The 15,568-nt window shown below is 46.0% G+C and overlaps 3 protein-coding genes and 1 long non-coding RNA gene across 4 annotated transcripts; 2 read left to right on the top strand and 2 right to left on the bottom strand.

The window, feature by feature from the left end:
* Window positions 1-1,851: 1,851 nt before the first annotated feature.
* Window positions 1,852-5,338, top strand: LOC131892890 (uncharacterized). The gene is made up of 5 exons (XM_059242757.1): window positions 1,852-2,238; window positions 2,516-2,751; window positions 2,959-3,102; window positions 3,182-3,608; window positions 3,812-5,338. The coding sequence occupies exons 1-5, from the start codon at window positions 1,899-1,901 to the stop codon at window positions 5,230-5,232; spliced, it is 2,568 nt and encodes an 855-aa protein (XP_059098740.1). The 5' UTR covers window positions 1,852-1,898; the 3' UTR covers window positions 5,233-5,338.
* On the bottom strand, window positions 2,574-2,979 carry LOC131892892 (uncharacterized). The gene is made up of 2 exons (XR_009374621.1): window positions 2,842-2,979; window positions 2,574-2,776 (listed from the first exon to the last, which is right to left on the bottom strand). It is a non-coding gene; the product is annotated as an uncharacterized LOC131892892 (long non-coding RNA).
* Window positions 5,339-6,203: 865 nt separating the features above from the next.
* LOC131892891 (neuroguidin-like) lies at window positions 6,204-7,309 on the bottom strand. Its single transcript, XM_059242758.1, has one exon. The coding sequence runs from the start codon at window positions 7,164-7,166 to the stop codon at window positions 6,243-6,245; it is 924 nt and encodes a 307-aa protein (XP_059098741.1). The 5' UTR covers window positions 7,167-7,309; the 3' UTR covers window positions 6,204-6,242.
* A 3,958-nt stretch (window positions 7,310-11,267) lies between these two features.
* Window positions 11,268-12,286, top strand: LOC131892896 (uncharacterized). Its single transcript, XM_059242761.1, has 2 exons — window positions 11,268-11,920; window positions 12,014-12,286. The coding sequence occupies exons 1-2, from the start codon at window positions 11,694-11,696 to the stop codon at window positions 12,267-12,269; spliced, it is 483 nt and encodes a 160-aa protein (XP_059098744.1). The 5' UTR covers window positions 11,268-11,693; the 3' UTR covers window positions 12,270-12,286.
* Window positions 12,287-15,568: the final 3,282 nt, after the last annotated feature.

The following is a 15,568-nucleotide window of genomic DNA, read 5'->3' as shown; positions in this document are numbered from 1 at the left end:
ACATTGGAAAGGGGGCCTATTTACCCAGAAAAACTGCTAAGGGTGTTTTTCTACCCAGGAGAAATTAAAACTAGGTTTGTCTAATCATGATATTATAAGGATTTTACGAAATGAACAAGATTTGAAAGGATGTTTTATGAGAGATGAAAAATAACCTACAGAGGGGTGGATTATCTTGAACTTGGATGAATTTTACTGATCCTGGTACAACATTGGGTAGCTGTATATAACAATGAATATTATGACTCTTTTGGATTACAGCGTCCTAAATGTTTGGAAAAACGAATAGATTGGTATATTGTAAGACAACATCAAAATATAAAATCTAGCTTTTCCTGGATTGTATGCTTGCTTTTACATTCAATGTAGGAATCAAGCATTACCCCCATATGATATATGTTATTTATAAGAAACTTCTGGAACCGGCGCAGCCAGGACAGTGCCGCGCAGCAAGCTGCTCACAAGAAAACAATAACTTAAATGCTGAAATGTTATTTAAAAATTATGTCAAACCTTCCAAATAGTGCTCGCACGGTGGCGAAGTCCGCTATATTTACTGCCTTGGGTGTAGAAATAAAATTTTTATCTACAAATGTCCAATTACATGAGCAAAATCATCCTAAAGGGGGCAAAGGATAGCAATATACTTTTTTAGAAAATTGTTTATTCAGCTTGATTCGAACCTAGAAGCCAGGGTGACCCAATTGATCAGCTTGGAAAACCTCAAAGATTCATTAGCAAACCCCACCCACTTGGGGATTGTTTGATGAACAGATCTATAGTTTAAGGTACAAGAAGCTAAAAATCGTTTTTGACTGACGCTGAATCGGTAACCAGTGGACAGTGCCACTCTAGCTGATGGAAAGCAGCGCCTCTACAACCAGAAACTTTTTATACCTAGCAGCCGGTCAGCTGACATTGATTCGCTCTGAAAACTAATCCGCCTGCCTGGCTAGCTCTCATGGCACTCTTTATGAATTTGGTCCCCATCAGTAGATTGTAAACGCCAAACTAGACCCCACCAAAAACTTCAATTATAATTCATTAGTTGGATGGAGTTTTTGTGAATTTATCTTGAGACCATGTATTGGATTTGACTTGGGACTCACCAAATCAAGGTCAAGTGCGAGAATCCCGACTTCGCTCTGAGCTCATTAGTGAAGGATGTTGGTCCGCGCCTCAACCCGGGCCAGTCAAGGGTCAGGGCGGTGCGTATCAAAGCGAATCAAAGGTGGCAACCTCCCGTGTCTTTTTTTGGCTTTATCCGCTCATTAGAGTAGAAATACACTCGTAACACAACTTGGGCCCTGGAAGAAAAACTGACCCCCCCCAACCCCAAGAGGCCCAAGAACGTCAGAGCCCTCGTCCTCGCCAACATGCCTACACACTGTACTCACATAGCCTTTGAACCTGTGACTGCGCCCTCACTCGCTCAGCCGCTCAGCGCTCAGCCGCTCAGCCGCCAGACGAGCCGACCATGGCACCGCCGCCCCGCCCCGGCCTCGGCCCACCGGCCTCGGCCCGGCCGATATCATCGCCGAGGAGAGCGTGTCGCTGGAGGCCAGTGCCAATCTGGCCTACGGCGGACCACTCCAAGAGATATCCGCCCACCGGCGGCTAGCCCACCTTCAACCTCGCTCCAACGCGAAATTGACCGCATTGTCTTGGATCCGATCCGACCGTTGGCCGCTTCACGCCTTGGCCCGTGATTGATCATCCGGACTCGCCCTTAACCCCGCCCGAATTGGCCGCAGCGGTAGCCGCTCCGCACCCGCCCGGATTCGATTCGGCGCTATCATGGCCGTCAATCAATCGGCCTTGACTCGAGCCATTGGCAATCAGGATTTTGAAACTGGCCGAGCGTCTGATCGCCACGGCCACGGATCCCGAGTTTCTGAATGCGGGTCGAGGGCCAATATCCCGTTGAATCTGTTGATTTTAGGTCGAGAACGGGATTACCTGGATTGGGACGGATTGACCCGGCATTTTGGCCTGGTCCGCCTGCTTTTGGAGCGGGGTGCGGATGTGAATCTGCGCAATCATTTGCCGTACTTTTGAAAGGATGCGGAATCGCCCTTGGAGTTCTTGTTCGGCATTTTTATCATCGATGTGCCGAAGCCGTGAAAGCCGGCCGAAATGATAGCGAGCTCTTAAACACGATTGGGTCTCATGGGGAGACCCATCTGAGTCTGTGCGAGATCCAGCAACAAACTCAACGGCTCCTCACGGATTGTTTCGGTAAGGATGAAATTGAATCAAGTTGATTCAATTCCTCGACTTTTGTCATAGGACATCACCAAGACATCATTGAAATGACATATTTTAAAAAAAAACCATTAGACGTAAAAAATTGACCTTCATTGAACTGAGGTTAAAATTTGGTGTCAGTTATTCGTAGTGAAATCGAGAGGAAACGCGAATCCTAATCAGGCCCAAATGCTCGGTTTTGGTGCCATGGTCCATAGCCAGTTGTTCAATTTGAAAGTGACTTGAAAGTGCTTTGGTCTGAATGTAGGTCAATATGGGGGATTGCCCAACCTGCAAACCACGACATGCGGCCAAACCATCTTTCACATGGCCATGGCGGCCCCGGTAATGGATCCCGACTTAATCGAGCAAATGATCGCGTTGCGGGCCTTGATCAATCTGACGGATTTCCACGGCACCACACCCCTCATGGATCTGATCCAAAAATCCCGCCAAGTCGACCAGGTCCAGACCGTGTTCCGATTGGCCTTGAATCACGGCAAGGTACGCATCCATACACCATTTCCCCCTAGTAAGAGACATGGATTTGAATTTTTGCGTTTGTTGATTGTCGAAAGCCACTTCAAAAAGCACATTTTCATATTTTTGTATTGATTGCCATATGAAATCTGATCCATGAATGAATCAGAGGAGGCGGATCGGACTGGCCCAGGAATGTAGCACTGATTATGATTATAAAATCTTCTCCAGTCGTTTGCCTTGAACGTTCAGAATTGCGTGGGTCAATCCGCTTTGTGGCGGGCCATGTTTCAAGGGGATTTGCCCATCGCCAAGCTTCTCTTGGAAGAGGGGGCCTCCTCGTTCACCGTGGCTCGATCCATGCCCAACCCCGGGGTGAGTCCTTTGACGTAGTTAGGTAGGAATAATTCATCTAAAGCATCTGTTTAAACCATCCAATCATCTTTGATAATAGATGAAATTTCCCTACCGACCCGAGGGTTCACCCCGTCCGGAGGTGTACATGGTCCCGGCGTGTTTAGCTCCTTTGTTGGGCAATTCGTCGGAAAACGAAATTTGGCGGCGGAAACTGCACCCGGTGAATAGATCCAAAGGCTGCTGTAAAAGGCCTCCCAATGTGTTCGACGTGGCCGTCTTCAACCGGATCATCCACCGGGACATCTCGCCCTTGGTGGATCTGGGTTGGTTCTGCACCTCGGATGTGGAAACGCCCATGAAGGAGCTCTTGCAAGAGACCACCGCTTTTGGACATTTGACCAAAGACAAGGTTTTCCAGAAATTGGCCATCATCCCGCTCATGTTTGGCCATCTCTCGGGGGGATTGGCCCAACTTTGTATCCGACATATCCTCAACCAGGTGCTTTTCAACCAAAGAGACGGAGGTAAGAAAATGGCGTTTTCAACTTTTTTAGCATATCACGAGATTTCTGATGAGTCCAAATTTGGTTGTCTAATCTTAAAAGCCATAAATAGTTCATAATAAAAAATGGGCGGACAAATTACAAGACCATATAACCCATGGTAAATTATTCTGTCTCAGATTGGTGAACTTGAAGGAAATAGCTCTCCCAATATTGTTTTTCAGTACTCCTCCGTCATTTTCTAAACTCTCTTGTGGTCACGCCCCGTTTCGTAACGCCCTTGGGGCCATCGCCCTTTCAACAGTTGGGCACGGTCAAAAGCAAGGCCAAACCCGCTCCTCATCGATACCGCAAGAGCTCGAGCTCATCCGTGAATCCGGGCACCAGTAGTAGCAATAATCAAGAGGATTCCGCCTGTGTCATCCATTCCGGATCCAGCTACAATTCGTCAGTCACTCTGGACATGTCCAGAATCACCTTGTCAGAACCCGAAATGGAATCCGTCGTGCCCGGAGAAGAGACCACCGACCGACGAATGCGTCACAGTAGCTCGCCCAAGTCCCAGCAGCCACCGTGGCGTTTCGATGAGAATTGGCACCTTCAAGAGGACCCTGCCTTCCCACGGCCTAACAACACCCAAGGCTCAGCTCCGCCCGATTCGGCGGCCCAACAAGCCCAAGGCATCCAGGAGGAGGTCCAATCCAGCTTGAGGCAAACCGAGCAGCTCTTGGCTGAAGTGGACAGCTCCATCCAAGATCTCACCTTGTTCCGTCGGGTGGAACAGATCCTGGCCGAAGAAGCTCCGGCCTTTCCCGAGACCGATTCCTCGGCTTCCTCGCCGGAAGATGCCATTGCGGTCCCACGTCAAACAAAGACTACGACCACTACAACCACCACCGATTCGAACTCCCCGGATACGACGGATTCCTCCAGCTCTGATCACACGTGGGATGGCGTGTTCAGTCTCAGACACGCTTGCTACAAGAACTCGTCCTCGCCGTACTTTAACATTCCGTGTGCTCCGTTTGGACCGCCGGATCACGAAGAGATCCTCGCCTTCTTGGACCCGTCCAACTCGCTCGAGTTGAGCCAAGCCCTCGGTTTGCCCATCAGTCTGAGGCCTTTGGTGGAGTTGGAGATAGCTCGTCTTCAACTGGGTTTCGTTTTGTACCGACATCAATCCATCAGTTGTGATCGAGGATGCGAGGGCAATGATTCCGATAGCGACAGTTGGGACAGCTGGAGCACGCATTCGGGACCTTCGATGACTTCGACCAATGACTTTGAGTCCAGTCTGAACGATGTGGAGAGCGATTACTCCTCACCCAGACCCTTCGAACCCTCAATTCCTCCACAGCCGAGGCTTCTGTCGGGCTCGTCCTCAAGTTCTTCTTCGTCGCTCTCGTCGGATCCACCAATTGGGATTGCGGTGGAGGCAGGAGCCGCAGGTGAAGCCGTAGGAGGAGCTGATCCCTTGATTTTGGACGAGGACTGGTTCTCGTTTCAGGATCCGGACCATGATTTGGCTACATCGGCACGTTATGTACGAGAACACTTGATCAGTTCGGACCAGAATTTCAACGCGTCCACGGATTCGGACACTTCCGTGTCATCCGCTGAAGCGGGTCCAGCCCATCACCAATGATGAGAGGGGCCTATGATGGATGTTATTATGCTTAATAACAATGGTATAGTACTCGACTATGATTTATGTGGGCAATAAATGAGCCGTATCGTCGGTCAGTACTAAAGCGTTATTTTGAGTCAAGTGCAGAAGGACTCAAAAAACCATTCAATGTTTAATGCTGTTGTTGGATATTTTACCGACAATTGGCGTCACATCCGGCAAGATACCTCTCAAGGGTCTGAACTAGTCCAGGTGTTCCTTAAAACAACCTTAAGGATCTTGCTTTGGTTGTCTTTTTTCCCCTGTGGTCACTCATCCTTTTCAATGTTGCCTCGAAACAAATAAATTGGTAGAAAAAGAAAAAAATATATAGAATTTGATATTTTTCGTGATTCAATGACGGCAACGGCCTCTCCTTGGAACCGGGTCATTGGGCCCGGAAATGTGTCTATTTGAAGTTCATTAGAACGGTGTTTATCACTAGTGCCCTGCTATGCTGGCATTTTTTCTACGTTTTCACCACCTAGTTTAATGAAGAATCAATGGCTTTTGGTATTTTCGTTCACAACCATCTTAACAGTTTGATTCAGTTCGCACTTTATAATGTAAAATCCTGACCCACGTGATGTCCGTTGTCCCAATTGTCGACCTTTCTAAAACTTCTTTCGTAAATGAATTAAGCCTAACAGTTTTCCCATCCCAAGGTCATCCCTCTAACAGACACATGCATCCGATGCAATCGCGGTGTAGTGGTTAGCGCAAATTCTTAGTCTAGGAAGCGAGGCGAGAGCTCCTTCGGTGTGATTCTTCTCCCCGACCGATCTTCCGCCACCGGACACAAGTAGATACTATCAGACACAACCGGGGATAGGGCCTGTAAATCGTAATTAAGGATATGGACACAGCTTTACATTGGTGAGGCCTTCCACCCCAAAAACAACATGTGCGATGATCACGGACTGTCCTGAACATAAAAAAACCCGGACAAATGAATGGTGAAAACGTGTTTAATGCGGATTATTCATTTCTCATCGACGGAATTTTTTCTTGGCCGCGCCTTTCTTGAAACTTTTCCCGCCTTTACGCGAGCCACTCCCTTTCCGGTCCCGGCTGTCATCACCCCCGCCAAAGCCCGTCACTTCATCGCCGATATTCCCGATGGTGTTCATCTGGCCACGGGCGTGCTTCATACGCTTGGGCACGGGCAGGCGCATGAAATTATCCTCTTCATAGCGTACGCGCTCCTTCATGGCGTGAATGTGCCGCTGTCGCATGACATCCTCGCGCTCGTGGATCTCTTCGGGCGTGTCCAGATGCTGCCGCTTCAGATCTTCAATCAAGCCCCGACTCAAAACGGACTTACGGGCCCGCCGTTGAGCCTGGTCGGGCTCTCCATCGGCCGGATTTTGGCCCCCGTCGAAAAAGGCCGGCACGTGCTTGGGCACCACATACTTGGCTGAACGGGGGGCCGCGGCAGGATCGGCTTCCTCATCCGAAGTGCTGGGGTCCGCCTGGGCCAATTTGCTCATCAAGGCCCGTGGATCGGGCTTGAAATGCAAAGGATCGTCGGTCTGGATGCGCCCGCTTTCGGCCACTTTGAGAGCTTTGTCGATCTGATACTTGAGTTTCTGTTCAATGGGTCGCATCTTTTCCAGCACCGTGCGCAAGGTCACTAACTGCTCCACGGGGGCCTGACCGGCTAGGGCTCGACCCGCACTCTTCCATCGCATGACCTGCGTCAGATTGGCCAGGTACTGCGTCATGAGCAAGTTTTTGAGCGTCAGGAAGCTCAAGCCCTCAGCCGGATTGGCCGGCTTGGACTGGAGCGTCTCTCGAAGGCAACGTGCCAAGACCTGCGTCTTGTCAGCCACGGGCCGGACCTCAGCCAACAAGGCCCGATGGGCCGGCAAATCCGCGGCCACCCCGGGCTCACTCATGGCTTGGACCACCATAAACCCGTGGGGGCGGGTGGGGGTAGAGCTGTGGTGGGTGGGGGCTGGATGGATTTAGTATTTAGGCAGGGGTTGTTGAGTGGGCAGAAGTCCGAATCGCCGTTTGATGATAATGCGTTGTCGAGAGTATTGGTCTTCGGGCGAGAAGCGGGCGGGGTGGGCCGAGAAAGTGGGTTGGCCTTGCGGGTCGACTTTGGCCAAGGTGTACACGCGGGTGTGGTTCGAGTCCAGATAGTACATCAGATACATGGCGACGATGAGGGCATGGACTCGGAGCGATACACAGGAGGACTGGACGGCAGGCACTGGGGATCAAGGGGATCAACTGGGGACCACGTGAAGCGAGTGATGTTATGAACTGAACCAACTGAGGAGAATGGATTATTAGCTTTCACACGTGGTTGCCAAAGGCAGGCATGAGAACACAGGGTGACTGGATTGAAACGGGTCAATCGCGTGTCGCTTGGCATTAATCTAGTGAGTTGGGGTTTAGTCATGGTGGGTTCGCGTGGTGGATGGGATTGGGTCGTTGGTAGCTTATTTCAACTAGAGACTAACGTAAGAGAATGGCAACGTCAACAAAAATGAGCTTGTCTGTGATAAGACCGTTTTCTCGGTGCCAAGAATCTGATTGGTTGTCGTCAAAATTAACGAGATGACCGTGGCACGTTCTTTCAATTTTGAAGTCTGGATAACCAATGTGTTTTGCACGTCATGCACATTCTTTTGACATTAATGCGATCCAAGATCAGTTAATATAAGATATTCCTTGCATAAATGTCGGACACTTTACTTTAGTCTCTAATTTCAACCTATGGCTGGGATTGAATGCGCCCCTAAAATCATTCAGAACGAAATATGCCCGGCCAAGGCGGATGTACGGAATATGCCCGATGGTCTGAGATAAAAAGACATTTGCCAATCATTTGTGGGTCCAGCTCTTTTTTCAATCGGCATTTTGTTCGGATTCTTCTTCTTTTAGCCTGGGGCCCTTTGATTATTAAGGCGATTTAGTTCGAAATGAAATTTATATCCTAGCATAGTTTTCCACCTGTGGCCACTTTTTCCCCTTTTTCAGCCGAACAAAACTTGGAAAACGCAAAGCAGGATAAACGAAAATGATTATTTAAACTCTGAATATACTGTGTCCAAAATTATAGTGGCATACTTCCTTTACTTGTTGAAATACGAAGCAAAATTTGGCAAGATCCAATAATTTCACAACTTGCTTGACCCCACTGTGCATAAGGAACAAAACTAAGCACGGAATTGATCTCAATCAGCTATTGAGCTAATATCTAAAGTGATAAACTGTTTTCATCTTATAGATAATACAATTTCTCTGTATGTCACTTCAATAAAACCTCTAGAGTTTAAACTCTTTTGTTGGTTCTCCTTTTTGGTATGTTTGCTTTTTATTTGCTTATTTTTAATCATTTCCTTGTTTTTGTTTCTTTGAATCCATTTGAAATTTGGATTTCCTTTGATCAAGAATTTTTGTCGAAAACTTGTGCAAGTCCAATGTAAATGCTTACATTTTTGCTGGCAGATATTTGGTTGGGACAAAGTTCATAGAAGTTTTTGAAATCATTCAGTATGAGACACCTCGTTTGACTACTATGCAGTCCCAATCTTTCTAGTCTTTCGCAATACGAGAGCTCTCTCATTCAAAGTGAAACATATTTGCACTTGTTCTTCTTTGGTTCTGAGTTCCATGAGATAAAATTTTGAAGTGGAGTCAGTAGGTTGATGGATGGCCTGATTCAATCTTTTGGGCAAAACCGAGCGAAAAAGTGAATCAGCCGCCGAACCTCTTCATGTGTTACAAATCCGGTCTCCTCAGAGCTCTGTTCGGAACGAATGCCTGCCTAGTCTTTCAATAGTTGAATAGTTGATTTAAAAAATATATGTTTTTAAGCATACTTATTGCACGTCTCAACACAATCAAAAGCTTTGTGCTATTCAATTTTCATTCTAATTGTCCGACCCAAACCGCCCAAACCTCAAATGTTCGGACTCTAACCCTGACTGCGCGTTGAGCCTCAGCCATTTCAGCCTAATTTTGGCTCATGCCTGATGCTATAAAACGGCGGACAGCGTGAACTATGGACCTGAGCGGCCAAAGACAGCGTGAATTGGTGAATTTGCAGGAGTGTTAATCGAAACAATCTGCCATCTCCGTGGAGATTGCTGGAAAATTTTCGATTTCAAAATACTTTTCATCCATTCAACAACAGCGACTTATGTAAGAAAGAACCTCTGGCAGGCCAAGATTGACGATTGGAATCACCCGTATGACTCCACGTGCTCGAGTCATTGAAGATACATCCTCAATTGATGATGTTTGGACCATAAATGGATTGTGATCCCTTTCACTAGTCTGAATGGAGCGATGGCACTCCAAGAGACATGGTTTCCCATTTTAGCCGGGGACGTAATCCTTCCCCCCCTGTCTCCCTGTTGTGTTAATGCCTTGTTTTCGTCGCTGCCCGACCCACTCTTAGCCACAGTCAGGCTAACCTGTTTTATACCATTCATGCCCAAAGGCCTGCATGAGTTCGAATATAGTCGACAGAATCAGAACATTGAGCCATGTTCTGTGGCATTTGGTTCGATTTTTGTGCATCATCTTTAATTGGTTAAAGATTATGTCTTTGGTCCAAGAGCCGCAAGGCGATGGAAGCTCGGGGTCTGACCTGCCAAAGATCAAAACTTTGGCGACACTGGTTACTTTCCGCTGGCATTCAGCGTTGCCAGAAGTCTGGCTAGAGGGGAACCCTTCCCCAAATTGGCTGCTCAGGGGGACATTGGGCCGTATCCTCACTCCATCGATCAAGGGCGCTGCGATCGCGTCTTTTCGTCTCAGCTGTCGCTGGTGGAAAAAATGTTTCATTCGTAGTCAAGCTACTTAGGACAACTATGGTACAAATTTGAATCGTTGCCGGCTCGTCCAAATTCAGAGTAGAAACCCCTAATACGACTCCTTGTCAAGCAATTACTCTCGTCTAGCACGCTTGATAAAACGGGTTTAAGTAAGTTGTCCGACCACATTTTTTAATAACGCAATTTTGAAGAGGTTAAAATGGGGCTCAAATTGAAGTTTTCATCCATGTGGTGGAAACACTTAACTGAAACCCAAGAAACAAGACTAGGTTCAGGCTGACCTCCAGAGGTGTCGGATTTGCCTTGTTTACGTATAGGCGCAATCATGTCGCCCACATTCAAGCACATTGTTGGGAGATTGAAACGAAATTCCGAGTGCCTCATCATTGCGTTGCAATTTCGGATACATTTTGTTACACTTTCGAGATTTTCGAGATGCGGTGCTAAACAAGGGCAATCAATAGAGTACATGATTTTCTCTACGAATGTCCAAATCTTTTTTTATATGTTACGTGCTAGATGCCCTAAAAACATGTTTTTTATTATTCTACCGCTCTTTCTACCTGTATATTTGTAAGATTTAAAAGAAATTAAGATTGAAGATAAATAACAAACGTTTCATGAGAAAATTCAACTTGCCTGAAGCGAGATTCATCAAGTCGGCCATTAAACTCTTTGATCTGAATGAAAAACTCCGGACGAAAAAAAAGTTGTGATTGGTAATTTGACATTTACACTTTAACAGTGACAAAAAAATTCTAGGTCTTACGTGGAATTGATAGTACCACATTGTCAATTGAAACATTGACGATCCTTAAGAAGTAAACCATCATCCACGAGAGTTGTTCTCAAATGACTCTACTGCCAAAAACAAGGTTTATGAGACTACATCCGAAGAAAATCCATTAGTATATGATCACTTACATAAATATGTTGCTCCTGGAGTTTGAAACGAAAATCTGAATGCATCATTAGTGCATTGCATTATTGTTACATTTCGTTACACTTTCGAGATGTGTTACTAAAATGAGGGCAAATGCGTATGTATGTGATTTGCAGAGCAAAACTACATTTTTTTTGATCGCATTATGCCAAAAAACACTTTGATTTTTATCCTATTTTGACGCTCTTTGTTCATGTATGTTTGTAAAAATCAAAAGAAATTGAAAGAAAACGTGAATGATGACCATTTCATGGGAATAATTCTATTGCCCAAAGCGAGATTTCGCGAAATATCTTTGTCCCTTTCCCACCAGCGTCAGCTGACCTGAAAAGACGCTCATGCGGTGCAGCTCCTGTTGAGCTTAAGCATTCTAGTTATGCCTCACTCTCATTTGCTTTTGCTATGGCCACTTTGGGGCTGGCATTTGGCCTTTCTGGCCCTGATCAGTTGGCAACGCTCTGTTGAGTGATCGGCCGTTAGTTGACTTGCCTGCGGAGCTCTGGTCCAGTCCAGTGAGAAAACCTGAGCCCCCTCCCCCTGTTCGACCGGACGCCGTGAACCGCCCTACCTATTTCATGCCTGCCATTGGTGGGCGCCCCCATCAGCATCATCAGGCCCAGGCGCATTTATCCCACTCACGGACCCAGCCCTCGGTCGGTCAGTAGTAGTCGTCTTCCTCGTTGGTCCCTGCCGCCCTCACCATGATGTATCGCTTGGTCTCCGTCCTCATGCTACCGTCCTACGACTTAGTGCACCTGCCCGACTGTCACACGGGACACCTCATGTCGCAGCTCAAAGACAGGATCCGGGTGAAGCTGGGCGTCCCCCAGACGTCGAGATCAAGCTGGGATATGCTGCTGGGCTCGGGAACATCGTCTCCGTCAGCGACGATGACACGGTCGAGCACGTCGTCCAGGAGGTTGTTGAGGTACACTGGGAGCCAAACTTTATTTCCTTATATCCGACGTGATTTAGTAAGTGATTATTATAGAGGTTTTATTTCCTAAATACACTTTTCCAGCACACAATCCAAACTGAGGAGGAGGGCACCCGTTGGGGCTTCGGCTCCTGGGCTCTTTGGGCGAGGCTGCCGCTGCGGCGTAGGATCCTGGATCGAAGAGTCGCTCAGACGATGCCGACAACAAGAGGGGGAAGAAGAAGGCCAAGATGCCGCCATTCGCTTACTTCCACGTCGACAAGATCAAGAAGTAATACGGGTACATTGTCAGAAGTCAAATTGTTGTACAAATGCGCTTAATGCGTTTCCCAGCGAATAAATCATGGACTTTTTTAATGCCTCTCTTCTACAATCGGATAATTTGACTAGGGTTTGATGGTGTCACATTTTATTTTTAATCCAGGCCCCCATCCATGAAAAAGGTTGAAATGATACCGAAGCCCCCACCACATTTTAAAATACATTTATTCAATTATGACAAAATATGATTGATTAGAGGATGGAGTAATTAAAATTTAGTTATTCTTAACCGGGTTGAATTGCTCCCAAAGCCCCCTTTTATAGCTACTTTTGTGCAATCCGTTATAATGCATAAGATATTCTCTTTCCTCATAGACATTCCTTTCAACCCTTTATCTGAGGCCTTCTCCAGCTCAACCTTTAAGCTGTTTTAGGAACTATGAAATATTGGCCTTTTATCAGTGAAAATACTGCCCTCTGCTCTGCCTGTGCGTGGATAAACAGATATACAAGAGGTAGAATATGCTCCAACATGCCAGTTTTTATCAAGATGATATTCACTGGACAATTCACTTTTTAAGCATTGTAGCCCAAGCTCTTGTAAGAATCATTTCCAATCCGACAAGGGTACAATGCCCCACACATGTGACATTCAGATAATAATCAAGCAAAGGGTTTTAAAATGTTTGCTTGAAAGTGTGTCAAACCTTGAAAATTATTTATTCAGCTTGATTCGAACCTAGAAGCCAGAGTGACCCAAAGATCAGCTTGGAAAAACTAAAGACTCATTAGCAAACCCCACACACTCGGGATTGTTTGATGAACAGATCTATAGTTTGAGGTACAAGACGCTAAAAATCGTTTTTGACTGCAGCTGAATCGGTAAACCAGTGGACAGTGCCACTCTAGCTGATACTGATGGAAATAGGGCAAGTAGCAAGTCATCACAGACACCCAAGTTCTACTTGTTTACAAGCAAAGCTTGGCCAAGTCATGGAGTACGTCAGTAGTGGAGTGAAAAGCTTGGTCGAAGATCGAACGTCTTCTAGCGAGGTTTTGTAGAGCTATGCGTTACCTCCTGGTCAGATGTATTCCCGCTGAGACAGGACTCAATGAATTCCAACCTTCATGTTCAAGCACTTGATTAGGAGGTAACGCAAAACTGAAACGTCTTCTAGCGAGGTTTCAGAGAGCTTTCCACTCCACTACTGCCGTACTCCATGGCCAAGTACTAGAACTTGGGCAAGCTTAACACAAGCAGAGATCCGCTGCTAATGTAGAGAGCCCAGATGGTTAGATCAGGAAAACGCAAAATGGGGATTTTGTTCGTAGTTAAAGTTAGATTGCCAGAAACAAACCAGTCATTGAACCAAGACCACGTTGAAGCGTTACTGTTGGTGCGCATTATTGCTTTTCTTGCATAAGTCGATTTGATTTGCCATGGTATAAAATTTCTTGAGTAAATTTGGCCACACCATTTTCCCCACAAGTGTCTGTGTACAAACCCAAGTTTGGGCAAGTTCCTACTTGGGCAAGTTAAGCACCGGACTACTTGCCATGTCGATGCTTGCTTCACATCAGTACTAGCTGACGGAAAGCAGCGCCTCTACAATCAGTATCTATACCCTAGCAGTCGGTCAGCTGACATTCATTCGCTCTGAGAACTAATCCGCCTGCCTGGCTAGCTCTCATCACACTCTCTAGGAGTTTGGTCCCCATTAGAGGGTCCCTAGTCCCCATCAGTAGATTACAAACGCCACAACTAGACCAACAAAAACTTCAATTACTAATCAATAGTTGGATGGAGTTTTTGTGAAATCTCTCTCTATAGAATGGCTAGGTGAAACTACCTTGCCAATCTTGTTGTCATTGAAGATCCTGATTCCCAAAAGTTCAACTTATCTGAGACAAATGGAACATGCCCATGGATTGCTTGGTATGTTGCCATTGGGATCTCCTTTCATGCCTTTTGATTAACAGTTGGAACCTTTGACTGCTGAGACAAGGAGACAACTGAGATGGGGTAGTTCAGTTTCTTGCCCAAGAGAATCCTCACCATAAGGGTGACATGCGGATCCCTATCCAAGATTACTTTTGTGTTATGTCACAAGTAGTGTATCTAGCAATCCACCATGCCCCGTCCTGTATTGCTTGGGCAGTCTGACATTGCAAATAAGGCCCTTTATTTTGTAGAGTATAATTATGAGCCTGGACTCTGACAAAAAAATGTTGTTCCCATGTAGAGAAAAAAATTGAGAAGGTTCCACTAACCAATTTTTCCCAATGCCCTGGTTACGCTCATGCACATCCAAACAGTGAAAATTCTGCAATATCTGTTGAACATGAAAACAGTACAATTTATTGGAGTCAAAATTTCATGACTAACTTTGCTACTGAGCCTACCTGATCAATAAAGAAAACAACTAGATACCAACTACAGATGTCTTCCCCGCATTTATAGAATCCAGATACATTGTGATATAACTCTAACCCTTCAGGTTTCTGAAATCGCCTTGATGAAATAAACAAATTTGAAATTAATTTGAACATTGAGCAAAAATTCAAGAGGGTTCATAAATGTTTTCTTCATTTGCCAGTTCCATGAACCACTTGAAACAATCTATGCTTCATAAGGAAACCCAATACAGAGCTTCAAATGAAAAGAAATCTCAATAATCTGGCTGTGATGGCGCTTTCTGATGGTGCTATTGTTCTGCTATCTAAGAGTCAAGCTCTGAACTTACAGAAAGTGGTGGGTAGGAGCACAAACTTCTATAAAGTAATAAGGACTGAAATTGTTTCCTACCAAATCGGCCTGCTCTTGGTCAGAGCAAATCTGAGCCACTTTTTGAACTAAAGTAATAAGATAAGGAATGTAGATCCCTTCAATTGAACGCAGGTTTTTTTACATCATTTACCTGTAAAATTTTAGCTTCAAAGTTATATGGTCAAAAACTTATATAACTGACCAAGAGCAGGCCAAAACTTCTAATTCTATTTAGTGTTTACTACACAACTTTGGACAAATCTCCAGAGTTCCCAAAGCTTGGTTTAGGGAGAGAGAGATTTCACAAAAACTCCATCCAACTAATGAATTAGTAATTGAAGTTTTTGTTGGGTCTAGTTGTGGCGTTTGTAATCTACTGATGGGGACTAGGGACCCTCTAATGGGGACCAAACTCCTAGAGAGTGTGATGAGAGCTAGCCAGGCAGGCGGATTAGTTCTCAGAGCGAATGAATGTCAGCTGACCGACTGCTAGGGTATAGATACTGATTGTAGAGGCGCTGCTTTCCGTCAGCTAGTACTGATGTGAAGCAAGCATCGACATGGCAAGTAGTCCGGTGCTTAACTTGCCCAAGTAGGAACTTGCCCAAACG

Source organism: Tigriopus californicus, chromosome 2 (genome assembly GCF_007210705.1).
Source record: "Tigriopus californicus strain San Diego chromosome 2, Tcal_SD_v2.1, whole genome shotgun sequence".
NCBI classification, from domain to species: domain Eukaryota; kingdom Metazoa; phylum Arthropoda; class Copepoda; order Harpacticoida; family Harpacticidae; genus Tigriopus; species Tigriopus californicus.
The sequence above is the reverse complement of the archived record's forward strand: the minus strand, read 5'-3'. Positions and strand labels throughout refer to the sequence as shown.